We start from the raw sequence: 26,667 nt of genomic DNA, 5'->3' as shown, positions 1-26,667 counted from the left end.
ATGACAAATATAAAAAAAGTTTTTTTTCTGGCTTTTTTCCTTGTTCCAGTCTCTATTTTTGATATTTTGATTTGACTTTCAGATTACCCATCTTAGTTTACATCTTAATTTGCAGTTTCTTCTGCAATTTATCAATGCTTCAATCTGATTCATTAAGAAATTCCACAGTTGATTCCTTGGAGTTACAGATGCTATATTATCCTTGCTGTGTCACTATTATCTCTCACTTCCAATGACAGCAAACAAAATTATTTTGAGCTGAAGTGTTTAGCGACAAGGGTAATTATCAGTGAGCATTGTTATTTGCCATGCAAATAACAAATTTGGTAAATGTACCTTGTAATTTTTATTAATTTGTCATGCAAAAGTGATTTAAGGAACAGGTAAATGTTATTCTTCTGATAAGGGATTTTAAATCTATTTTTCTTCCCTCTTTTGAATTGTTATTAACTTCTGATGTACTGTACCATGAGAGCTTGTCTCTTGAATCAGGTTTGAACATAGACACTGAATGTGCAGGTGAGCCTTATATAATGCCTAATTTTGAGACTTTGACCCCTGGTTCTGGACACACTAGCTAGCGGAAACATCAATTCTGTATCTCCCTTGTCAAACCAAAACAGATGTGGATACATCTCAGTATCCAAAAACAAGTGTCCAAGTTGTGCCATTTCACTGTTACATGAAGGCAGCCTTTCACATTCTGCCTTTACAATTGACACACGTTGAATATCATGTAGTTGCGATATCTGTGTGGTATATAAGGAATAAGCTCGTCACAAAATTGAGACTTGTTTAAGCACGTGTTCTCTGCTAGGAAATAATTGTGAATTATTGACAATTGACTTTTCTGGCACTGACTCTTTCTTTAGATGAAAATTTCTTTTAAATGACAAATATAAAAAATATTTTTTATTGCTTTTTCCCTTGTTCTATTCTATTTTTGCTAATCTGATGTGACTTTCAAATTACCCATCTTAATTTACATCTTAATTTGAAGTTCCTTCTGCAATTTATCAATGCTTCAATCTGATTCATTAAGAAATTCCACAGTTGATTCCTTGGGGTTACAGACACTAAATTTTCCTTACTGTGTCATTATTATCTTTCACTTCTATCAATAATGACCAACATTTTTTTGAGCTGAAATGTTTAGTGACAAGGTTAATTATCAGTGAGCATTGTTATTTGTCCAGCCCCAACAAAATCCGATTCATTATATTGCTGTGAAGATTCATTTAGTCAGACAGAAAATGGAATTTGTATAATTTCATTTTCATTACATCATGCACTGTTTATGCATGTGGCTTGTTGGCAAGAACAGGAATCGTTCCTACCAGTTTACCTCCTAATTAATTTGTAGAACTATATTAGTACTGTGGTAATGAATCAGATTTTAGGGAAGCTAAGGTGGCAAGGCAATCAGGTGTGTGAAACAGTTATCAACTTTGGGATTGCTATGCATGTATAATACAATGAGGATATTCCTAAATTGCTTTCTGCGACAAAGTCCTCTCACAGACTATATTATTTGCAAATTTTCCCCCTGGATTTGAGGAAAATGATTTGAAATAACATGAAATTAAGTTATTTACAAACAAACTCCATTGCAATAATGCAGAAAATTTCCCACTTACATATTTCTTAAAACAATTGATAGGGTATACAGGAAAGTTCAAAATTATCAGTGAAGCATCCTGTTTTCATGATCAAAACCGCTTGACAGTGACAGTTGGGGGTGGAGGAGAGGCAGTGGAGAAAATTCAATTATTGACCTAACAGTCCTGGGCAACTACTCACTTATTAATAATTCCTGCAGTCATCTAAATAAATGTAAACTACTACTGATATTCCATTAAAATTAGACCAACAAATTACATCATATCTGCATGAAACATTCTGCAAATTTATTCTTTATTTTGGCCTGGAATTTCTGCTGCATAGATTTATATCTTGCTCACTTAAATCCTCCAGATAGATTTGTTTATGTGTATTTGAAGCTCATTACTACTTGCAACAGTATCTGGATTACTATCTAATATAAATTAAGTATATTGGCAACAATAATGAAGTACTGTTATGCACCATATGTTACACTAATTTGCAAAACTGTTGCTGCCTAGCAACTCTTCGTATGTTAAAAAGATGTTTCAGACTTTATTTGGTCAAAATGAAATAATATATGATTGATTACCTGTACTTCAGTAGTCAAGAAAATGAAGTGAAGGAAATTTAATTTCTCGTCCAGCTAATTAATTTGCTTGACACAATTTTTGAAGCAAGTTTTTATTTTAATCTAGATGTGAAGCTGCATCCGTTGGATTGTGTATGCTTGCCGATGAGCCCAGATATGAAAGGTATTTGCGTAGATAAAGCCAATGTACACATATCAAATGTTCAATGTCGTTAATTGTTAAAACTTCAACAAAAGGGATAGCGTGGGTTGTTACAGCTGAGTGCAGATTGTTAGGGTGAAATTTCCCCTCTTGACAGTAAATAAATTAATTTGATAAATGTACCTTGTAACTTTTATTAATTTGTCATGCAAAAGTAATTTATGGAACAGGTAAATATCATTCTTCTGATAAGAGATCTTTAAACCTATTTTTCTTCCCTCTTTTGAATTGTTATTAACCTTTTCACATACTGTTCCATGAGACCTTGTCTCTTGTTGATATGAAATTGCTGTCAGTCAGGTTTGAACATGGACACTGAGTGTGTAGGTGGGCCTGTGTGGTACTTATGAGATCTTGTCTTAACCAGTCCCCAATGTGGGACCTGTAAGCTTTCCACAGATGAGCAAGAAGTGACTCACTGATGTGTATGTGAGTGCCCTTCCATCATTTATGCAGTACAACCAGTGGAGAAACTCAAGGGTTCAAATACCATCCTGATCATTTCTTTTTCCACTTTGAGCAGATGTGGGCCAGTTATTCTCAATATGGAGATAAGGATGTTGCATCTCAAATGGAGATATTTCATTTTTTCAAGGAGGCTATGAGCATATTTCTGTTCATCATTGAATCTTTGTCTTTGTTCAGCTGGAAATCTTCTTCTTTGACAGAGCTTGGAAAAACATGTCTGTTTTGGAAGTTTGGGGAAATATTACAGTTGAGTAAAGGTAACAACAAAGGCATGAGAAAGGAGTTGGGCAGAGTTGATTGGAAGGGCACCCTAGCAGGGATGACGGTAGAGCAGCAATGGCAGGAGTTTCTGGCAGTAATTTGGAAGACGCAGGATCATTTCATCCCGAAGAAGAAGGAACCGTGGCTGACAAGGGAAGTCAAAGACAGCATTAAAGCAAAAGAGAGGGCATACAATATTGAAAAATTAGTGGGAAGCGAGAGGATTGGGAAGCTTTTAAAAACCAACAGAAGGCAGCTTAAAAAGGCAATATGAGGAGAAAAGATGAAATATGAAGGTAAGCTAGTCAATAATATAAAAGAGGATACCAAAAGCTTTTTTCAGATGTATTAAGAGTAAAAGAGAGGCAAAAGTGGATATCAGACCACTGGAAAATGACTGGAAAGATAGTAATGGGAACAAAAAAAAATGGCAGATGAACTGAATAAGTATTTTGCATCAGTCTTCACTGTGGAAGACACCAGCAACATGCTTGCTATTACTAAGGAGAAGGTGCTTGGGAAGCTGAAAGGTCTGAAGGTGAATATGTCACCTCGACCGGATGGACTACACCCCAGGGTTCTGAAAGAGGTAGCTAAAGATTGTTGAGGCATTAGTAGTGATCTTTCAAAAATCACTAGAGTCAGGATGGTTCCAGAAGACTGGAAAATCGCAAATGTCACTCCACTCTTTAAGAAGGGAGGGAGGCAAAAGACAGGAAATTGTAGACCAGTTAGTCTGACTTCAGTGGTTGGTAAGATGTTAGAGTCCATTATTAAAGATGAGGTTTTGGGGTACTTGGAAGAACTTGATAAAGTAGGCCGAAGTTGGCATGGTTTCTTTAAGGAGAGATCTTGCCTGACAAATCTGTTGGAATTCTTTGCGGAAGTAACAGGCAGGATAGACAAAGAGTTAGTGGATGTTGTTTACTTGGATTTTCAGAAGGCTAGTGGTGTTCTGCAGAACTTGGTGTTGGGTCTGCTACTTTTCACGTTATATGTTAATGAACTGGATGACGGAATTGATGGCTTTGTGGCCAAGTTTGTGGATGACACAAAGATAGGTGGAGAGGCAGGTAGTGTTGAGGAATCAGGGAGTCTGCAGAAGGACTTGGACAGTTGGGAGAATGGACAAAGAAGTGGCAAATGATGGAATACAGCGTAAGGAAGTGTATGGTCATGCACTTTGGTAGAAGGAATAAAGGCAGAGACTATTTTCTAAACAGGGAGAGAATTCAGAAATCGGAGGTGCAAAGGGACTTGGAGTCCAAGTGCAGGATTCCCTAAAGGTTAACTTGCAGGTTGAGTCTGTAGTAAGTAAGGATTCATTTTGAGAGGACTAGAATATAAAAGCAAGGCTGTAATGCTGAGGCTTTATGAGGTGTTAGTCAGACCACATATGGAGTATTGTGAGCAGTTTTTAGATATTAGATATTTGTTAGTCACATATACATCGAAACACACAAAGAAATGCATCTTTTTGTGTTACTGAGAATGTGCTGGGGGCAGCTCGCAAGTGTTGTCACCCTTCCGACGCCAACATAGCATGCCCACAACTCCTAACCCGTACGTTTGTGGGATATGGTTACAAGAATTATCCTGGGTATGAAAGGGTTAATGTATGAGGAGCATTTGATGGGCCTTGCTGGAGTTTAGAAGTATGAGGGGGGAGCTCATTGAAACCTATCGAATATTAAAAGGCCTGGATAGTCTGGGTGTTGAGAGGATGTTTCCAGTAGCGGGAGAGTCTAGGACCAGTGTAGAATAGGCTCAGAATAGAAGGACTTCCCTTTAGAACAGAAATGAGGAGCAATTTCTTTAGCCAGAGGGTAGTGAATCTGTGGAATTTATTGCCACAGACGGCTGTGGAGGCCAAGTCGTTGGGTATATTTAAAATGGAGGTTGATAGGTTCTTGATTAGTAAGGGCATCAAAGGTTATGGGGAGAAGGCAGGTTAATGGCGTTGAGAGGGAAAAATAAATCAGCCATGATTGAATGGCGGAGCAGACTTGATGGGCTGAATGGCCTAATTCTGCTCCTATGTCTTAGGGTCAAATATGAGAAGAGTTCTGTGTTTTTCAGGGTCTCGCCATGAGCTATTATTGTTGGAGGGCAGTGTTTTAGAGCGGGGACATTGGTGGTGTTCCTTTGTCTTGCAAATATTGAGCACAAGGTCCCCCCTCATGTATGCTTCAGTGAGTGCTTCGATGATGACTATGAGCTTACTCTCCAAGTGTATGCAAATACGAGCATCATCTGCCTACTCTACAACTTGACTACTGATGTTTGGGTGGCCATGGTTCTGGGGTGTATTCACTAGAGGTTGAACCGTTTTAAATTAGTTCTGAATGTAAGTCTGCACCCACCAGAAATTTGTTGGAGGTGAGGTGCAGTATAGCAGCAAAAAAGATTTAGAAAAGTGTCAGACAAATGACACAGGATAGCTTGACACCAGACTTCATTGAGATCGGGTCTGTTGTGGACCCATGGGTGAGGATTGTGGCTTGTATGCTGTCATGAAGCAAACATAAGATGGAGATAAATTTCTGTGGGCAGCTGAATTTGATGAGGGTGTCCCACTGTCTCCCTCTATTGATAAAGTTGAAGGTTTTAGTGAGGTTGATAAGTCCATGTATAGTGGTTGTTGCCCCCTGTGATTTTCTCGGAATTGCCACGTGAGGGAAGATCATGTCTACAGTACTTTTAGATGGATTCTGTCATAATTCATGGAGCAGTTTGGCAACTGGGGTGATCAGGAGATTGAGGAGGACCCTAGTGATGATTTTCGTATGTCATATATCAGGGTGAACTTGCCCTCCCTCCTGTAGTTATCACAGGTGAATTTGTTTCCTCTTGTGAAGCTGGCTACTATTACGGCATGACAGCTAAGTCTAAACCTGGAGCAACAAACATTCTACTGGAGGAACTCTGGTTGAGCAGCATCTGTGGGAGGATAGGATTCCAGCTTCTGCAGTCTCTTGTGTCTCTAAGTCTAAACCTGATTCTATAATAATTTATCTGTTCTGGGGGTCCTGGAATATGATTCAGCATTCAGACAAAATTAGCAATGCTTAGTGATTATTAATACTTAATGCTTGAGTTAAAATAAATTAAATTTAATTAGTCTATTTTTAAGTCAACTTCCCAAATATAAAAACTTGCAATGACAGAGAAAACAGCAGACTTACCAGCAGTATAGCTTTTCAAGTCTGTATTGAAAATGTGAACTCAACAAGAAGGCACAGGGCAGTAAGCCTGTTTTTGTGAACCATTTATAGACACATTTACATACACACATCAGAAAAAAGTTTCTTTTAAAAAAAGTTTGGAAAAAAAAACTTTATTTTATTAATATAGGCCAGAACCCTTTGAAGCCGATTTACACACCCATGACCAACCTACTACAGAATTTGCAGGAGTATAGCCAACTACAACTAGCTCTGCAGCTGACCATCAACTCTTTTGGAAGCTGTCATCAACATTTTGTTTCAAACAATATGAATTCGGTGCTGAGTAAAAAGGTAGGTTTAGAGCATTGACAGTTTGTTCTATTAAGTATGTGTAATTATTTCTATTAAATCTTTTTTATTCAGTAAAATAATGTGGATTTTGCAGGCAAGGCTGGCATTTGTTATCCTTAATTAATAATAACTATAGAAGATTGTTGTGGTGAAGTGTGAAGGAGAGAGGGGGTCGGGGAACACCGAAGGTGAGGGTTACCTGAAATTGGAAAACTCAATGTTCATACCATTGGGTTACAGACTACCTAGGCAGAATATGAATTGTTGTTCCTCTAGTTTGCATTAGGCCTCACCCTGGCATTGGAGAAGATTGAGGATGGATAGGTCAGTATGGGAATGAGAATTGAAATGGCACACAACTGGGAGCTCAGGATGCCCATCGCAGACAGAGTGCAGGTGCTCTGGAAATCAGTTGCCTAGTTTGCACTTGATCTCACCGATGCAGAATCTCCACATCAGAACCATTGAATGTGGTAGACTAGTTTAAGGTCAAACTGCTTGATAGAAACTGCCTGACTGATAAACATATATAACAGCTGATATCAATTGTAATATCTCAGTCTGGAAATCTATGATTGCTGGCAAGAGCTTGCTGTAATCATTATTACTCATAGGGAATCATTGGCAGGGGAAACTACCTAACAATTTTTAAAATAGCTTTCTGAGAATTGTTTACTAGTTTTTCAAAATTAGATTTTTTTTAATCCAACTTCACACCATACTCTGAAATTATGGGACAAAAGTAGTTTGGTACTCTTTGGAAATGGGTGGCACAGTAATGTAGCTGTTATCACTGCTGCCTCAAAGCTTCAGAACAGAGTTTCAGTCATGATCCTGGGTACTGTCTGTTCAGAGTTTACATGTTCTCCTTTAACAACTGTGTTTTCTCCCATATCCCAATGACATGCTGGTGGGTTAATTGGATTCTGTAAATTACCCTTTAGTATAGGTTAATGGCAAAAAGAATCAAAGGGAATTTGATGGGCATGTACGAGAGAGAATAAGTTGCAAGGAAATGAGGAAAGAGGGATTGGAACTAATGAGGATTGCTCTCCTAGAAGCAGGCAAGGATCCATTGAGCTGCCGCCGTCATAAGAATCCAAAGCTGGTAACTGATATATGAGAGATTAATGTCATTTTTTTCCTCTTTGTATACACGTAGCTTCATGAGGGCCAAGGCTTAAAGGAAGTAAAAGATTATGTCGTTGATATTGGAAATGTAGCCTTTTCGATTGTCAAGAAGAACTCTCAAGCTTTGCTGCACAAGGTAAAGTTGCACCAGGCAGTCTAGAATAATTTGACAGAATGGGCCATAATAGCTGACAACTTTCTACAGATGCAGCTCTGTGTATTTCCAGCAGAGTTACTGGATGACAATCTAATGCAGGATTTATTTCTTCCTCTCCTCTTTGCTCCTTTGTGCCCTCACACCAAATTCCCCTTTCCTCTAACAGTTGGTACTAAAGCTAACCTGAGTATTTTTATCTTTACCTTGACTAAAATAAATCATTCCAGCACAGGCAGGAGATTGAAGGTCCAAGCCTAAATGCTGGCTAAATGTTATCAGCAGTCAGTATCCTGGAAAAGTAATTATTCTTCCCAAGTGAGGCCACTGTCAGGAATTCTGTACCAAGGAGTTATTGGAGCTAAAACTGATTCTGTTTTCATTTTACTAGCACAAATCTAGTTTTCATCTAGGTTGATAAAAGAGTAATTGGAAGGAATTGAAATTATTTTCCTCATCTTCCCAAATCCCAAATTAAAGCAAATTGTAGTGGTTAAAGTCTGATAATTTGATACAAGCTAACTTGAATTTGGGACTTTTCCTGCTGCCACTTGCCCAAAAGCCATTTTAGACAACCTAATCTGTATCTTAAGTGTGAATAAGTAGAAGGTTGTTTCTCATCATGATGTTTATTAGAGGTCTTTACAGTTGCTGAGATGTCTGCCTTGTACAGAAAATTGGAAAGGTGCTGGATGCCAATATGGGAAATTCATGGTTTTCAGTTAATATAACCTGGAGCTGAGTGTCAATTTCTCTAGTTCTTTCATAATAAATGAAGGAATGCAGAGCCATCATCAATGAAAGAGCATCGTTATTGTACCCAAAGAATAAGGTGGTCTCATTAAAATTGTTCCCCTTTAAAGAGGTATTAACTGGGATTGTTATCACATTTATTCCCTTACTGATGTAATCTATTGATTATTTTGTTTTGAAAGAACAATAGGTTGTGCATTAATGAGAAACCCATTTACTGATTTTTATCATCTTTAGCCAGTTGGATAATTTCCTGCCTTTTACAGTTGTATTCAGATTATGTTTCTGCATTAACGCTTGTGATTCTTCTCATTTCTCAGCTTTTCAACTGTCGCGTGGTTGACACTGATTTAGCATTGGCTTACTGCACATTATTGCCAAAGCAGATTGTGTTTGAGAAGTTGTGGAATATCATCAACGATGCATGGCAAAATTATAACAAAATTCTGGTATGTGCAACAGTTTGTCAAGATTCTTAAACCACATCTTATTGCTATCCAAGCATTTATAACTTTCCAGATTTAGAACAAAAGAACATGTGATGTAGAAGCAGGAATGAGCAATTTAGCCATCTTGAACCTCCTCTGCCATTCAATAAGATCGTATCCAATCTTTTTTCGGCACTACCTTCTTACACTCATCTTGTATTCCTTAATTTCTAAATATCCATTGATATCCACCTTGAAAAAACTGAACCATTATAGTTGCCTTGGGGAGGGATTCCAAAGCTTTACTTCCCTCTGGGAGGTTTTTCATCTCTGTTCTGAATGGCTGGCTGTTTGTTTTAATGCTGTGATCTTTGGCCCCAGCCAAGTGAAACATTAACTCCGTATCTACCTTGTAAGGTCCTGTAAAAATGTCTCAATGAAATCCCATTTCATGCTTCTAAATGCGAGAGAGTATAGGCCCAGTCTGCTCAATCTGTCCTTGGTGACAACCCCAAGAATAAATGTGGTGAATCTTCACTGCACCCTCTTCAATGCAGATATATTCTTCCCTTAGTAGGAAAATCAGATCTGTACACAATATTCCAGATGTAGTTTTAATATGCATGAGCAAGACAACTTTATGCTTGCACACAAATCCTCTTGCAGTAAAGGTCAATGTACCATTTCCCTTCCTAATTGCTTGCTGTATCTGCAAGTTAACTCCCAGTGATTTGTGTGTAAGGACACCTTCCTCCCTCTGAACAATATCACCTTTTTAAAAACAAAACTTCTGTTATTTTTCTACCAAAAAAAACCTTGCTTTTTTTCCACATATTCTATCTGCCACACCCTTGCACACCCTTGTCTACATCCCCGGAAGCCTTTCTGTATGCGTCTCTCAGCTCACATTGGCATCTAACTTTATATTAGAAGGTAAACAGTTATAATGCACATAATCCCTTCATCCAAATCATTGATATAGATTGCCAACACCTGGTGTTGCAGCACCTCATTTGTTACTGCATCCCAAACTGAAATTGACCCCTTTTATTTCCTACTATTTTCTGTTTGTTAATCAATACTTAATCCCTCAAAGCTAGAATATTATCTCTAATACCATTTGCTTTAATTTTTGTTTAATAATCTCTTGTGAGGCAGCTTACTGAATACTTTCTGGAAGTCCAAATAGATTACATCCACTGGTCCCTCCTTATTTATTATCGCTAGCCATAAACTCAAAATAATTTTTTATCGATATGAATTCCCCTTCATGAATCTATGTTCATTCTACCTGATGCCCTTATTAACTTCTAGTTGCCCTGTTACAATTTCCACAAATAAAGGCCATTCTATTAATTAAATTATAATATTGATCTACCGTCACTTCTGCAAGTGACATATTTTTGTAATAAAAAAAATTAAATGGACTGCTATTAACCATGTACTGTTCAAACAAAAAATTACACATAAGTGCGTTTACTCTTTCTTTAGGGCAAAGCCTTTTTTTTGTGTGATCTTTCTCCAATTTTGTCAGAAAAGTGATTTATTGGCAGGGATAAGAACTTGTCGGGTTTTGGCTTCTGAGTCAGGGGTCAGATCTAGAAATACTGAGATGGTTTTTCAGGGAGCTCCAGGAACTCTATGGAGAGATGGTAGGTGGAGGAGTGAATGTTAGAACATGGGAGCTAATCCTTGAATGTTCCAATAGTGGAATCATGGACTAATTAACTGTTGAACAGTTTGTTTTTCTTTCATCAATTGTGAGTCTTACTATTTCAGGCAGTTGCGGTTGTTGGTGCTCAACTGGCTGATTTGCTTCAGGAAGAGGAGCAAAAACAGAAGTTCAGTTCCTTGATTGTTGATACAGAGTGGGGTCTGAAGCTCAGTAAACTTGGTGTGAGTAACCCTGTAAATATTAAGTGTTTCAGTTAGAACTGAGGAAAATTTAAGTCATAGTGACTTTTTCAAAATAACAAAACATTACAGTGTTGAATAAAAGAGTTTCCACTGATGACACTGAATGTCCATGTAACCTGATGAAAGTAGTCTGATTGTCTTGAGTTGAGTCTAGATTCAAGCTATTTAATTTTTCAGTGATGCTGCAATGGAGGTATGAATGTGCCTTTGATCCTTTGATATTTAATTACATGCTGTAGTTTTACACACCATTTTTCATCACTTTTCAAAGTCAGTGCAAATGCCCTTTTTGTGAATTATTAATGTTTCAATAACATTCATTTCTGTTATTTCTAGATCTTGTTCCAGTCAGCATTTAGGGATAACCCAGCAAAGAAAAAAGAATGTGTTCTTATTTTGGTGCAAAATCCGAATGTGGACTCCAAGCTAATAATGCAGTACTGCAGGTAATAATGATTTCATTAAGCATAATCAAAATACAAATTAAAACAATGAAGATGATCAGTTAATATGGAAATTAAAATCTGTACCAAATAGTTTAAATATACTGGAGTCAAATAGTGCTTTCTTAGCATTTCTTCACCTTTTTCCTAACATTTATGTTTAGTCTTGGTACTGGATTCATATCTTAAATGTGGGTATCGAAAAAAAATTAACTCAATTATTTGGTTACATAAATTGAAATCTGCTTAATTGCTGAATGCCTAATCTTTTTCTTTCAGGGCTTTTGGACTGAACAGTGATGTTGCACTGCAGTTGTATATAGAGACATTGCTTCTAAGGGGTACAAGTGGCCATCGTGGTGAAGGAGAGCCATGTGATGTAAAACAATCTCAAGCTAAACTTTTGGAAAGAGCCATAGAAGTCATGCCTTTATTGAAAAGTAAAACTGACCTGGTTATTAGTTTGAGTGGTGCTTTGCACAAGGTAATCCCTTGTTAAATCAATCTAGTTTACCACATATGCCATACCTTAAAATCAGTAATTGGGAGAAAAGATGCATGATGGATGATTCACCAGGTTTTGAATGTGGGCAGCAGGTGTCACTCTGTAATGATATTTTTTGAAAGGAGAGAGATCAATGAAATCTGGATTAAGAGTAATTGGGGTTTACATAAATATGAAATTAAGTGTGTAGATGCAGTAAGAACAGATTGTGATTCTTTGAAATTCTCTGCTTCCAAGGGGCTGTGTGTACTCCATTATTGTGTACATTTAAGATTAATAGTGCTTGATTTTCTTTTTTGTTGAACTAAGGGAACTGAAGGTTATGGGGTTGAACAGGAAGCTGGAATTTTTTGTATTTGGCTAAATCTTAGTGGTAGAGTACTTCATCTGCTATATCATGCATTCTTCTAAACTTATCTTGTTCAGTGGAAATAATTACAGTAACTCAATTCTGTCTCCAGAACTACAGGTTCACATAAGTGCCATGCTCTTTAACCTTAATGTGCCTAATTTGAGGGCATTGTAGGATTGCTCTTTGTAAATTTAAGTGCATGTTTTTATTTTGATCTATTTTAAGATCTTTCAACTGACCTTGCAACTGTGACCTTGGGAGGCAGCATTTAGAAGCAAAATTGATGGCAGAGAGAAGGTGCTTGCAAGCTCTCAGAGGGACCTGGAAAGGCTGGTGGAGAACATTACTTGTAGAAGAGAGTTTATTTGTGCACGAGGATCAGAGACCTTCAGGGCTTCTGGCAGGAAGTTGCCAGGGAGTAATACTACATGATTGCAGTTTATGAATGCTTATGTGTCTGGAGAAGCATGCAGAGCATCATGCTTGCTCGTATGGGTTGAAGGAAAAGTAAAATATGCAGCAGTGTGTTATAATGGAGGTTAGCAGCAACAACCTGGAATGGTTATTAGAGTAGAAAGCTGAGAGTGACTGTAACCTTAAACTCCATTGGCAAATTAGTCTTAAATACATGTGCATGTGCAGAATGTCTTAGGTCTCTGACGACTGTCATTGTGGAGCTTGCATGGAAATTGCTTCTCAAAGAAGTCTGGCTATGAGCTTGGGTCCCAATAAGCACTGAGTGATAAGGTCTAGGATGATGAGCCCTACTTTGCCTCTACTTTCATGGTCCTCATGGCAGCCATTGATGTCTCTGCTACCTCTGGTCCATTTCCATGCCATGTGATAAATGTAGGAAGTGGGAAAATAACCATTGGAAATCAATTTCGAGTGCAGGAAAGCCTGTCTGAAGTGTGAGCAGTGTGTAGAATGAGCAGTGAGACTCCTGGAAAAGTATGTATTTTGAGTTTTTTCTCTTTAAATTGCTGGTTGTCCTGTAAGTAAACAAGGGCAGTCATTTTTCAGATTAAAAAAATTTAAAAATTACACAGGATACAAAAATTGAATGTTTCATTGTAAAGAGTTGTTACAGCACACAGATGGGGGCCATTCAGCTCATCAAGTGCATGCTTGCTTACTTCCACAGTTGACATAATTTTAGGGAATTTTATACAGAACCAAGTTTTGAGTGTGAAAGAAGTCCAGTTGGAAAGTCAAGTTGAGAGGCATAGAAATAGATGCAGTTTTGCTTTACCCTGGATTAAACCTATTTCAACTGCAAACATTTTTTTTCCAGTGATGTGAGAAGAAATTTCTAGGCCTATTTTGACTAGCCTGCTTTCCTCAGTGGTTCCTTTTCCTCCACTCGGAGCAAGTTGAGAATTGTTAACAGTTTAAAAACAAATGAAGTCAAATCATTATTCTATTAAACTTGGTGGCGATGGTGCATGTTGTAACTCCTATCCTGAAGTATGTTTTCAAAAGTGAAAAGTTTATTACGTAATTTGCTGAACACTGAAGTGCGTTCTTTTTCTTCTAATTTTAAGATGGATCCATATAACTATGAAGTCATTGAAAGTGCCTTAAAAGTTATAAAATTGTCAAATGAAACAACCATGAATTATAACTTGGATCAGGTAGGAACAAATAGCTCTAAAGGGGAAAATGTGAGTGTTGGCTCTGCTGGTTTGATAATGGATGAATAACAAAAACTGCTTAATGCTGTCTAAATAACATTTTTGAGGGAGGAATGAGGGTATTGGTGTATTTTTAATAAGATGACAGAATTTTGGAGAAAGGGAAATGAATAGGAGTGCTTGTTAATACATGGAGCAAAAAAATTTGTTAGTTGTAATAAAAGTTTGAAAATCAAGTTATTCTTGGGGTTTTGAGTAACTAGTATATTGAAAAATATCATCAGCTCAGGAGGATTTTCCACAACATCGCCCAAATAAAAACTGCATTTGCTAATCATAAGTTTCATTTGCTAAATAAAATCTTGCTTTAATAGGCTTTAAGTCTCTTGCAACACTTGTACTCCTACAAACGAATTTCACCACCTGGGGATTTCGAACATCAGTATCTCCAGAAGCATTCAATTGATCTTTCACCAATGGCTGAAAGTAGGCTGCCTTTCCACCTACTGTTTTTTGAAAACACCCAAAGGTTTTGGAATGTGATATGTAAGTACTTAAATTTGGGATAAGCATAATAAATGGGATGCAGAAATAACGCTTTTTTAGAAATCTTCCATATCTTCTATTAACTTGAGGATTGCCAACTCAACAGGAAATTTGTAGGTTAAGTAGGAAATTGTATTTTTTTTGATGAAAGAAGTAAGGTGTATGAGCGAATTGAGAGGTTGCTTATTGAAGGCTTGTATTGGCAGTCAGTAACATTTTTTTAAAAAATAGACAAAGGATTTTACATTGTAAATGTGTATGAATGGCCCTATTTTGGATTATTTTTAAAAGTAGAAGGAGGTCAAAAAGAGGGTATGTCTGCATGGAAACCACATACAGAAGGATCACAGCTGTCCTCTCAGTTTGATGGTAGTATGAAATTTTGCCGATTTATTGCAGCATTCCTCTTCAATACACAAAGCCAAATGTTTGTTTGTTGAAATAATATGCAAGGATAGGTGAAGTGTCGGTCATGCCAAAACTTGGTGTGACATGTCCAATTGAGCATCTGTAGAGGAATAATGGGTTATGTTTATATAGAAGTCTATTTGTTTTGATTCGTTTTCCTTCCTGTTAAAGTACACAAAATTGTTTCTGTTGGTCATGAACCGGGACATTTTGAGTCATGAATTCCTGATTAAGACTAGCTACATTTATTAATTTCAATTGAGCTTATTTGAGACAGCAAGAGATTGTACTAAATTTCTACACTGCTCCATCAAGTGGTAAATGTTGAATACTGCTCAGTGAGGCTCGAGAAGATGATTCAAATGATTGTTAAATTTCAGAGAGTAAGTGTTTAAACATGTGCACACATAGGTCACCAGCCCTTTCAGACAAGGGAATTTCAGAGAATATCATTGATTGAATTTCATTAAATTATAGGTCCTCACAACACAGAAGGAAGCTTTTATCCCATTATACTTGCTCTGGCTCTTAAAAAGTGATTTAATTAGCCCTCTTGTCCAACACTTACTAATAACCTTGCAAATGTTTCCTTTCAAACATTTATCCAGTTCTTTTTTGGAATTACTGTTGAATCCTCTTCTACTATCCTTTGGATTGTGCACTCCAGATGATAACTATTTTTCTGTGTCACTTTTTTTTTTAAGAAGTGGTTTATTAATACCCCCTTTACCCACACTTATTTTGCCTATTATCTGAAGTATGTGCAGCTAGGGACTAAATTAAAAAGCAGAACCAAAAAGGTGATAATCTCTGGATTGCTACATGAGCTACATGCAAATTGGCACGGGGTCAATAAGATCAGAGAGTTATGGCTTTAAGCATGGCTTAAAGATTCATGTGGGAGAAGTGGGTTTGAATTAGTGGGACACCGGCGCCAGTATGGGGAAGGAGGGAGCTGTTCCAATGGGACAGGCTCCCTGAACCACGCTGGGACCAGGGTCCGAGTGAATCGCATAACCAGGGCTGTAGATAGGGCTTTAAACTAAATAGTAGGGGGATGGGTTCAACAGATTGGAAAAGTATGGATAAAGTAAAAAGGGAAGGAGAGTGCAGGAGAGGTCACTGAAGTCTCCAGAATAAAGAATAAGACACAAGATTTAGAAAGGGATAAGAATTTAACTTCAGGCAACGTGGAAACAAATTTGAGAAGAAGGGTAGTGGGTACAGGACTGAAGGTGTTATACTTGAATGTACGAAATATACAAAATAAGGTAGATGAGGTCATAGTGCAGTTAGAAATTGGCAGGTATGATGTGGGCATCACAGAGTTGTAGTTGAAAGAAGACCACAGCTGGGAGCTAAACACCCAAGGATATATACAAGTACAGTCTGTAACCGCAATCTGCATCTCCCCATTGCCAGTCACTTCAACTCCCCCTCTCACACTATCACTGATGTGACAGTCCTCGGCCGCCTCCACTGCCAGAACTCCAAGCGCAAACTGGAGGAACAGCACCTCATTTTTCGTCTTGGAACCTTGCAGCCCTAACGGCATGAACATTGAATTCTCCCACTTCAGGTAATCCCCACCCCTTTCCCCTTAACCACTCCCCCCCTTCCCCACCATGCTTCTTCTCTTCTTCCTTTTCCTAGCTTTTTCTCTACCCTTTTTTTCCCTCTCTCTCCTTACATTTGACCCACCCCCAGTGGATCTGCTCTCCTCTCCTCCCCCACACCTGCCTATCACTATCTCTTGCCTGCATCTACCTATCACCATTTTGTGCCCACCCTGCCTCCCCTCTTTTGTCCACCTATCACTGCTCTGCTTTTTCCCTCCTATATATTGGGCTTCCCCTTTTCCTACCTTCAGTCCTGAAGAAGGGTCCTTGACCTGAAACGTTAACCACCTGCTTTTCTCCACGATGCTGCCTGGCCTGCTGAGTTCCTCCAGTGTCATAGTGTTTTTCATCTAGATTCCAGCATCTGCAGTCCTTTGTTTCTCTAACTGCAATGTTGGCATTCATTTCAAGAGGACTAGAATATAAAAGCAAGGATGTAATGCTGGGCTTTATAAGGCATTGGTCAGACCACATTTGGAGTATTGTGAGCAGTTTTAGGCCTCGTATCTAAGGAAGGATGTGCTGGGATTGGAGAGGGTCCAGAGGAGGTTTACAAGAATGATCCCAGGAATGAAAGGGTTAATGTATGAGGAGCATTTGATGGTTCTGGTCCTGTACTTGCTGGAGTTTAGAAGGATGAGGGGATCTCATTGAAAGCTACCAAATATTGAAAGGCCTGGATAGGGTGGATGTGGAGAGGATGTTTCCGGTAGTGGGAGAGTCTAGGACCAGAGTAGAATAGGCTCCGAATAGAAGGGCATCCCTTTAGAACAGAAATGAGGTGGAATTTCTTTAGCCAGGAGGTGGTGAATCTTAGGAATTCATTGCCACAGACGGCTGTGGAGGCCAAGTCATTGAGTATATTTAAAGTGGAGGTTGATAGGTTCTTGATTAGTAAGGGCATCAAAGCTTACGAGGAGAAGGCAGGAAAATGGGGTTGAGAGGGAAAAATAAATCAGCCATGATCAATTGGCAGAGCAGACTTGATGGGCCAAATGGCCTAATTCTGCTCCTATATCTTATGGTGTCCTTTGGTTACTTGCTCTCTGTACAGTGGGAATTGTTTGTATTTTGTAAAAATCCATTATAATTTTGAACATATCTATTAAATTGGCCCTCCTCTGCTCCAAGAACAAAAATCCCACCACTCAACTCTCTCATTGAAACTGAAATGTGTCATTCCTGAACACATTCTGGTAAATCTTCTCCTTTGGAATCTCTCCAAGACCTCAACATTGACAGGAGAAGACACACTCTCTCTAATTGAAGCTAACCCACCTGTGTATTATTTGACTTGCACTCATTCCCTGCATCAGGAGTTGCGAGTGGGCTTAGTGGTTAACTCTGTGCTGACAGTATGTTCTGTACTTACACACTGCAGTGCATAAGCACCAGGATTAATTGGTGTGGAGAGTGGATGGGTGGCAGTTCCCTTTAGGAATCACTGCCCACAATGAAGCACAGTTAAGTTCAGTATAATTTCCTTATAATTTATCCTGTCACTTTCAAAAACAAACACCTATATTCTATATCTGAAGCCTTTGGGATTCTCTTTAAAAATGTACCTTTTTAATTCTTCATTCCAAATCCAACACCTTTGTACATTAACTTTCACCTGGCAGTTTTATTAAACTGCTATGTCCTCCCAATGATTGCCTTATCCATTTACCTACATGGCTGAGTTATTTGGAAATTAAAGTTTTTTGGTCCTCTTCCCAAGATTGGGTGAAAGGTTCTGAATTTTATGTGCATTGCACATAAGCATTCTGTCTTGTTGACCTTTTGGAAAATTTTTACATTTTTGTGTTATTTTGCTAAATGTAAACATTTTGTAATTCTATAAATTTATTGAAAACTTGAGTTTTTGTTCTTTTTGCAGCTGCAGAACTAAGCGAGGAGACTTTTGCTACACTGCTGTTGATATCTAAACTGATGAAGGTGAGTTTCATGCATACGGATGTACACCAGTTGTTTCAGAAGTAATTGGTAAGTAAGATAATGAAAGGTAGGAACGGAAGTAGGTCACATTGTTACTCTACCCTACTTTGCTTTACAATAACATTTTGGCTGATCTTAACTGCAGCTCCTGAATTCTTGCCTGTCTGACACCCATATTATCTTGATTTACTTTTTCACAAGATCTGCCTCAGCCTTCAAGTTATCCAAAAAGCTGAATATTCATAGCCCTCTGGGATAGAATTCAAAGGTTTCATGGTCCTCTAAATGAAGAAATTTCTCCTCATTCTATCATGTCAGTGCCTCTCAGATCTTGTATTTAAAAGAGATCACTTCTCATTCTTCTAAACTCCATGATGTATAGGCCCAGTTTGCCTAAGATCATGTCATAAGAAACGTACCCATCTCAGAAATCAGTCTAGTGAACTTTTAACCAAAAGTCAGCCTCCAAATAAAACAGCATAGAATAGTCCAGGTGTTGGCTCATCAACTGCAGCAATTACATGATTTCCTTACTCTTGAATTCCATTTCAGCTGGTAGGTCATTGGAGGAAGTTAACATGGGATACTTCCAGGAAATAATTGACTCAAATCAATCATTTCCTTTATATTCTCCTTTTATAAAGACTGGTGTACCGATTTTGTGACAATCAATCAATCAGCATTTCATGGGACACTAAGGAAGTTCACTATTGGGCCCTGCTGCAATCAAACCATCCATGCGCCAGGAACTTAATGGAAAGGATGAATGGGACAGTAGTAACAACTTTAAAATAAGAAATAGGGGACAGGGGTGCATGTGTGGTATAAGGAACAGATGAAAAACATAACCAGTAGTAATTGTAAGTCAAACTAAAGCCAGAAATTGTGCTTTAGGCACTCGTAGCAAAAGGAAAATGAAAAATCGTTGTTAAACCAGGAATTAAAGCAAAGAACTGCAGATGTGGAAATCCAAAATAAAAAAGGAAATTACTGAAAATACAACACCTGCCCTTTCTTAGCTCTTCCTTCCTACCATTCAGGAATCCCAAACCTCCTTGCCAGTAAAGCAGCAATTCACTTGTACTTCCAATTTTATTTACTGCATTCAATGCTCATGTGTGGTCTTCCTGCATTGAGGAAACCAAATGCAGATTTGGCATTTGCCTGTTTGGTTTGCAGGACTGACCTTGAGCTCCTAATTCTCCATCCCATTCCCACTCTGACCTCTTTGTCCTTGGGCTCCTAACACTGAAATCCAAAGGAAGCATGAGGAACAGCCCCTCCTCTTCCAATCTAGGCGCATTACAGACCTCAGCCCTCAATGTTGAATCCAACAATTTCAAATAACTTGCTACTTTTGATACAAACTAGAATAGCAAGTTTAGGTGAAAGGTCATCAATCTACATTGTAAATTCAATATACTTTTTTTCTCACAGGTGGTATCTGTCCTCCCAGAAATTTCCAGCCTTCTCTTTTATTTCTGATTTCCAAAAATTGCTGTGTATTATTTTATCTTGCAGTTCCAGCATTTTTTTCAGCTCTCTCCCATCCTCATTCACCTACTTCAATTCACATCTCCCAGACAGATCATTGGCGATTAACAAGTCCTTTCTCAGCTGCCACCACAATTATTTAATTATCTTGGATTCTATCCTATCATGGATGTTCCCTTTGTTCCTTGCAGATGGTGGAAATGTAAAATGGAAACACTCAGCAGGTCAGGCAGCATCTTTGGAAAGATAAATATTTCAGATTGTTTCAGCATTTTCTGTTTTTTATTTCAGGTTAAATTGTAGTTAATGTACTTTATATGATGCACTGAGTATGAAAAACACATTAAATGAATTGCAGGCACAAATTCAACTTAATGGGAGCAATGTGGCAGTGTTACTGAGATGATAGTTCTTACTGAATGATGAGACAAGATCGCGTGTCTAAATTACGACTATCTGTTACAATGTAACATTCCACCACAGAACCTTCTTTTACATTCTATGCTGCTTTTCAACTGTGAAAAGGTCCGCTTTCATTTTTACACATCACTGGCTCATTTCACACACACCCCCCCCCCCCCCCCGCCCAAAATAAAACCAAATTATCTGGTTGTTATCACATTACAACTTTTGAGAGATTACCTTGTACAAATTGGTTGCTGGAATTCCTGCTTTCTAATAGTGGCAATTCTTCAAAGGTGTTTCATTAGTTGTAAAGTGCTTTGAGATGTCCTGATATTCTAAGTCAAGACATGCTAAATCAAGTCTTTCTTTTATTTCCCTCCTTTTCTTCTTACCTTGCTTTCCTTTTGCCTTTGTCCCTCTGCCCTCCTCTTTCCCCTTCACTCCTCCCTCTCTCCCCATGAAGTGTGTAGATTTCTGGTTGATATGTATTATGTTTTCTTTCATCATTAAAAAGATCAGCAAATTCTAATGTAGTAGACCATGGGATAATTCTGATCTGTATTAACCAGCCCCATTCACAGCTCCTTGGTGAAATTCCATTCCGAAGTTGTTAAAGACAGTTCAAATTTTGACTTTTACATCACTAAAATGTCTTGCTCTTCTGCTATTTCTAGTCAGCAGGTGGAAAATAGTTGTGAACATTCAGTTGTACAGTTCAGTCTAAAGACCTTAAGCTTCTTGTGTTTCATCCTTGTGTTTATCTATCTCCAATTAATAGAACTTATTTTTCTTTAGGTTTCTTTGGATACACTTTATATGAAAGCTGTTGACCATCTGCTGGCAAAAGCTCTGAAACCTAAAGTACTTAAGCTGGCAAAAGAGGGATGTGTTTCACTGATAACAAAGGAAATATCTGAGACAGTGCACAGTATACAGTCTTACATCTTGGCAATTACAAATCCAGAATGGGCTACTGCCAGTTCCCATCGAGTTGCTCAGGAACTTCCAATCGGTAAATCATTACCAAACACCTAGTGCTATAAAAGTATATTATGGAATTAACTTTACACACTTACTGTTTTGGTTTATTTCCATCACAATCAACAAGACTGGCTGGGACCTATTCTCAGGTCCTTTGCTTTTACTGTTGTATCAACAGGTTTAGGCAAAAGATATTTAAAATTCTGCTTTTGGCATAGTGATAAAGAGCATTGTGGAAGCTGCCTGTTATTCTTTCCATCCTACTGTATTTCTCCAGACAGTGTCTCATATATGCAAAAAAGTACTGTTTATTTTTCACAAGAGCTTACTGATAGCTCTTACAACTTTAAAGTTTATTCAGAACTTGTTTCTTAGTCAAACTTGCTTGTCTTAATTTATCTACCTCAAGCAGTTTCCAGAGGTTGGAACTGTATTTTGGTCAAAATCTGTATGCTCATTTTTTACAGGACCTGACAAAATTCAAGCCTTGAAATTTTGTCTACAGATGTCTGAAAACTGGTTAAAAGCTACAGCACCAGCGGTATGATTAAACTTTACACCTCTATCATTTATAAAAACTCAAATATAGATTCCTGCACAGGAAGCAGTCATTCAGCCCATCAAGTCAATGCTGTTATGTTTTCGTAAGGTGTCCAAAGTGTGTTCTAGATTGCAAAGCTTTTGAACTACAAGGGAGTTGGGAGTTATGGGAATTGAACATGAAAGTAGAATTGAGGCCATGATCTTATTGAGATTGTGTATAGCCTGCAGCTACTGCTGTTTCTTTGTTCTTGTGTTCTTTAAAGATCCTTTGATATACTTTTTATTTGTAAAGGTTAAAGTACGTGGGAAGACCAGTAATTTGAAGTGTTCTAGATTTAAGCAAGTTTTCACCACTTCACAAGATCACAAGACAAGGGAGCAGAAGCAGGCCATTCGGCCCATCGAGTCTGCTCCAAGGAAAGGGAAATAGAAATGAGAAATGGGGAATGGGGGAAGAAGAAGAAGAAGGGAAAAAAAACTATTCTAATCCCAATTTCCGGCCTAATCCCCATATCCCTTGATATCCTGACTATTTAGATATCTATCTATCTCCTCCTTGAACGCCCCCACTGATCTGGCCTCCACTGCTGTATGTGGCAAGGAGTTCCACAAATTCACCACCCTCTGGCTAAAGAAATTTTTCCTCATCTCTGTTTTGAAACTGTACCCTCTAATTCTAAGATTGTGCCCTCTGGTCCTGGACTCACCCACCAAGGGAAACAGCCTAGCCACATTTACTATGTCCTTTCCTATCAATATTTTAAATGTCGCTATGAGGTCCCCTCTCATTCTTCTGTACTCCAGTGAGTACAGTCCAAGAGCCGACAAATGCTCCTCATACGTAAGCCCTTTCATTCCTGGAATCATTCTCGTAAATCTCCTCTGAACCCTCTCCAACGTCAGCACATCCTTCCTAAGATGTGGGGCCCAAAACTGCGCACAATATTCCAAATGAGGCCTCACTAGTGCCCTGTAGAGCCTCATCAACACTTCCTTACTTTTATACACTATACCTCTCGAAATGAATGCCAACATAGCATTCACTTTCCTTACCACCGATCCGACCTGGTGGTTAACCTTTAAGGTATCCTGCACGAGTACCCCCAAGTCCCTTTGTACTTCCGTGCTTTGGATTTTCTCTCCTCCTAGATAATAATCTGCCTGCTTATTTCTGCTTCCAAAATGTACAACTGCACATTTCTCTACATTGAATCTCATCTGCCATTTCCTTGCCCATTCTCCTAAACTGTCTAGGTCCCTCTGCAACCTTCCTATCTCTTCAATACTCCCTACTCCTCCCCCTATCTTGGTGTCATCTGCAAATTTAGCCACGAAACCATTTATTCCATCATCCAAATCATTAATGTACAAGGTAAAAAGGAGCGGTCCCAACACCGACCCCTGTGGCACACCACTGGTAACCGGTAACCAACCAGAACGAGATCCTTTTATTTCCACTCTTTGCTTCCTGTCAACCAGCCAATGCTCCACCCATTCTGTTATCCTACCCGTAATTCCATGACCTCTCATCTTATTAATCAGTCTCTTGTGAGGCACCTTATCAAAGGCCTTTTGAAAGTCTAAATACACAACATCTACCGCCTCTCCCTTATCCACCCTACCTGTGATTTCTTCAAAAAAACTCCCAATAGGTTGGTCAGGCAGGATCTTCCCTTCACAAACCCATGTTGGCTAGGACCTATCTTGCCTTGCGCCTCTAGGTATTCCGTAACCCCATCCTTGAGGATAGATTCCAATAACTTTCCCACCACTGACATCAGACTAATAGGTCTGTAATTTCCTTTATGCTGCCTCCCACCTTTCTTATACAACAGAACTACATTTGCGACCCTCCAGTCCTCCGGAACCACGCCGGAATCTATCGATTCCTGGAAAATTATCGCCAATGCCTCCGCTATCTCTAAAGCCACCTCCTTCAGAACCCGGGGATGCACCTCATCCGGTCCGGGAGACTTATCAGTCTTTAGCCCATTTAGTTTTCCTAGCACCTTCTCCCTAGTAATCTTAACTGAACTCAGTTCCATTTCGTGAGACTCCTGACTAACCGGCACACACTTCTTGCCAACTGTCAGCAGTACTGTGCAGATTCTATGCAATCCTAAAGAGAGTTGCACATTTACTGGTTTCCTCAGTTACTCCTGTTGAGCAGTTCCTCAGCAGCATTATCATGGTTAAAAACATGCAACTGATTGTATCAGTCTGCTACGTAGAAAAGGAGATTAATTGTTGAGAAACACAATTGTAAAGTAAATATTGGCTTTAGACCACACTTCTGTGTCATTAATGCAGTGAAATGAAGTTGAAATTCTGTTTGAACACTGATTTTGTTTGCTGTTAACTTTTCAAATGTTTTTTTCTCCTTTTCTAATCTCTTTTCATGCATGTTTATTCCATAGTTATTCCAGAATGTCTTGCCCACACTGCATCTATGATTGACTGCTGCAGGTGTACATTCCAAGAGATCACAAACATGACTCATTCTGAATGCATTTTGCTTTTGTATATTTCTAACCAAATTAAATTTTCTGAATCTCAGTTTGGACAACTAACAAAACAAGTTAGAAATAACAAAGTCCGCATAATTTCTAACAGCGATTGCCCTATCCACAGCTGTGTGTAACTTTCTCTGACTTATTAATATATTGAAAAACTAGAAATTGAGCTATGATACTAATTTTGTCTTCAGAATTCCCTTAGATTAATAACCCTGTTGCATCTGATCTAAGTTAAGAAAACTCTGAAGTAGTCATCCCACCAGCACAATATGAAGCTGAGTTGAAAACATATCATAATAATGTTGTAGTATGGAGATGATGAGGATGTGACCTTTGGAAAAACTAAAGCTGAGAATAGTGGCTGGAATGACCAGGGTTACATTGTTGTAGTCCTAACTCCAACCTGAATTTTTTTGTGAAACCAGCTTTCTAGTGACTATGGAGAATTAACTCATCTAGTATGTAATTTATTATTTGTGTTTTTAAAATGATGGCTAACAAATAGGACATTTTTATTTTATTCATTTTAGTAACAGAATTAAAATGTATTTCTTAGGATAAAGCTCATCAAAAAGCAGAGGACTCACTAAATAAATTACGAATAGAGTATGAGAATTCAGCAACAGCAAATCTGCTGAGAATCCACAACCTAAACTGCCCCGAGTACTTGAGATTAATTAAGCTACCAGCTAAACTGATTTGCTCATTGTACGAGCACAGCAGCATTGAAGATCGGTTAAAGCACCCTACTGCCAGAGATTATCCAGGTTAGTTCTGTTCCTTGAATTAAACTATTTGTTTAATAAGAGATGCACAAACACATGCTGAGCTTGTCAGTGCAAACTGCACTTTCATATTTTGACTTGATGCGTACAAAAGACCTGCTGTAAAACCACCCTCCCTGTATGCTGTCAGTATCCAGAAGTTTCAGACCTAAAAGTATTATTGGAACGTCATCACCTGAAAGACTGCAAGAATTTAAGGAAATGATTCACCACAATCTGTATGCAATCAATATGATATTGATAGCATTGTCCATATTTTAAGAACAAATTAAAGTAGCAAAATGCAGCCTCCATTCTCAACCACCTGCACCCACTTATCTACATCTATATCAGCCCTTCCGCATTCACTGCTTTTTTTTGTAAAAGCTGGTTTATGCGTTTTCCATTCAGTAGCAGCTCCGACGCTTGATGTTGATCTCCCAGATGCTCCAACTTCTGCCCAAATTTAGGTATTCACAATGGCTCTCGTCCATACCTGAGGGTAGACAATAATCACTCACTCCATTTACCTGAATTCATTCCAATTCCTTTATCTCACCTTTGAAACTTTCCTTCTTTGTACCCAATCTTATCATAAGGCCTTTATTACAGATCATAATTTGTAACAGTGACAATAAATTAAAATGGTCTGAATTGCTTTGTTTACAGAGATCCAGAACATGCACACATTTCTTTAATGTGACACCAATCCTATTAGCCTTATTGCCAGTTTAGTTCCTTTCTCTGTACTGGAGAACTTTTGAGATTTTCCTAGCATTTTTCTATTTTGTTAAATCTGGCTCTTCTTTACCCACTCTCTGCCAAAATGTCACATTATAAATCCCTCTGCGCATGATTTAAACGACCTTGAATAGTTAATGCAGGACCAACACTTTAGTTTTTGGAAGACAGAAAACAAAACCTTGAGAATAAGAAAATCTTACTGAATGTAAATATTTTGAATTAAGTCCAAATCATGCATCTTAATGTCTGTTATTATCCATACACATTTGACTTGATGCAACTAATTCTTTTGGAAAATAAACCGTTTTATTTACACTTGACATGTTTGCTGAGGGGATTGTTTTATTTTCCAGATATTCATGCTGTAGCTAGTGAACTAGCAGAAATAAACAACAGGGATTTAAGTAAAATCAGATATGCATTGCTGGAGGAATATTTATGTCCTCCCACTCATCCGGACTTGGTAAGTGTGTATCAGTGTGAGGAAGCCAAAAATCTGTGAACATTGAGATTGCTTGCACTATTTTTGTTAAGTAAGCGAGGAGTAATGTCCTTTGTTGTGCCATGAAACCAGAAACAGCACTTAAGGTAGAAAGGTCAACAGCATAGCACATTCTCTTTGCACAGTATTTTAAGCAATTTCATGATAGACCATGTGCAGGCAGATGTGCAGGCAGATGTGCAGTTTACATCATGGGCTGAAAAGCCTGTTCCAATGCTTTGCTGTATTGTTGTATTAGTAAAAACTG

The 26,667-nt window shown here is 38.3% G+C and overlaps 1 protein-coding gene across 5 annotated transcripts in view; it reads left to right on the top strand.

The window, feature by feature from the left end:
- kntc1 (kinetochore associated 1) overlaps positions 1 to 26,667 on the top strand; it is a 100,845-nt gene that overhangs the window by 44,659 nt on the left and 29,519 nt on the right. For all 5 annotated transcript variants that reach the window (XR_007957705.1, XM_052032451.1, XM_052032449.1 and 2 more), the window contains exons 38-51: positions 2,301 to 2,357; positions 6,480 to 6,643; positions 7,806 to 7,910; positions 9,002 to 9,130; positions 10,889 to 11,005; positions 11,363 to 11,472; positions 11,749 to 11,953; positions 13,871 to 13,960; positions 14,335 to 14,506; positions 18,413 to 18,471; positions 21,166 to 21,382; positions 21,819 to 21,892; positions 24,967 to 25,177; positions 26,272 to 26,381. Coding sequence is in view for 4 of the 5 variants with exons in the window: in XM_052032451.1 (XP_051888411.1) it covers positions 2,301 to 2,357; positions 6,480 to 6,643; positions 7,806 to 7,910; positions 9,002 to 9,130; positions 10,889 to 11,005; positions 11,363 to 11,472; positions 11,749 to 11,953; positions 13,871 to 13,960; positions 14,335 to 14,506; positions 18,413 to 18,471; positions 21,166 to 21,382; positions 21,819 to 21,892; positions 24,967 to 25,177; positions 26,272 to 26,381 (1,820 nt within the window). In the remaining variant the exon portion in view is untranslated. The remainder of the gene's footprint in view (positions 1 to 2,300; positions 2,358 to 6,479; positions 6,644 to 7,805; positions 7,911 to 9,001; positions 9,131 to 10,888; positions 11,006 to 11,362; positions 11,473 to 11,748; positions 11,954 to 13,870; positions 13,961 to 14,334; positions 14,507 to 18,412; positions 18,472 to 21,165; positions 21,383 to 21,818; positions 21,893 to 24,966; positions 25,178 to 26,271; positions 26,382 to 26,667) is intronic.

This window comes from Pristis pectinata, chromosome 17, assembly GCF_009764475.1.
Source record: "Pristis pectinata isolate sPriPec2 chromosome 17, sPriPec2.1.pri, whole genome shotgun sequence".
In the NCBI taxonomy this organism is placed as follows: Eukaryota; Metazoa; Chordata; class Chondrichthyes; order Rhinopristiformes; family Pristidae; genus Pristis; species Pristis pectinata.
The sequence above is the reverse complement of the archived record's forward strand: the minus strand, read 5'-3'. Positions and strand labels throughout refer to the sequence as shown.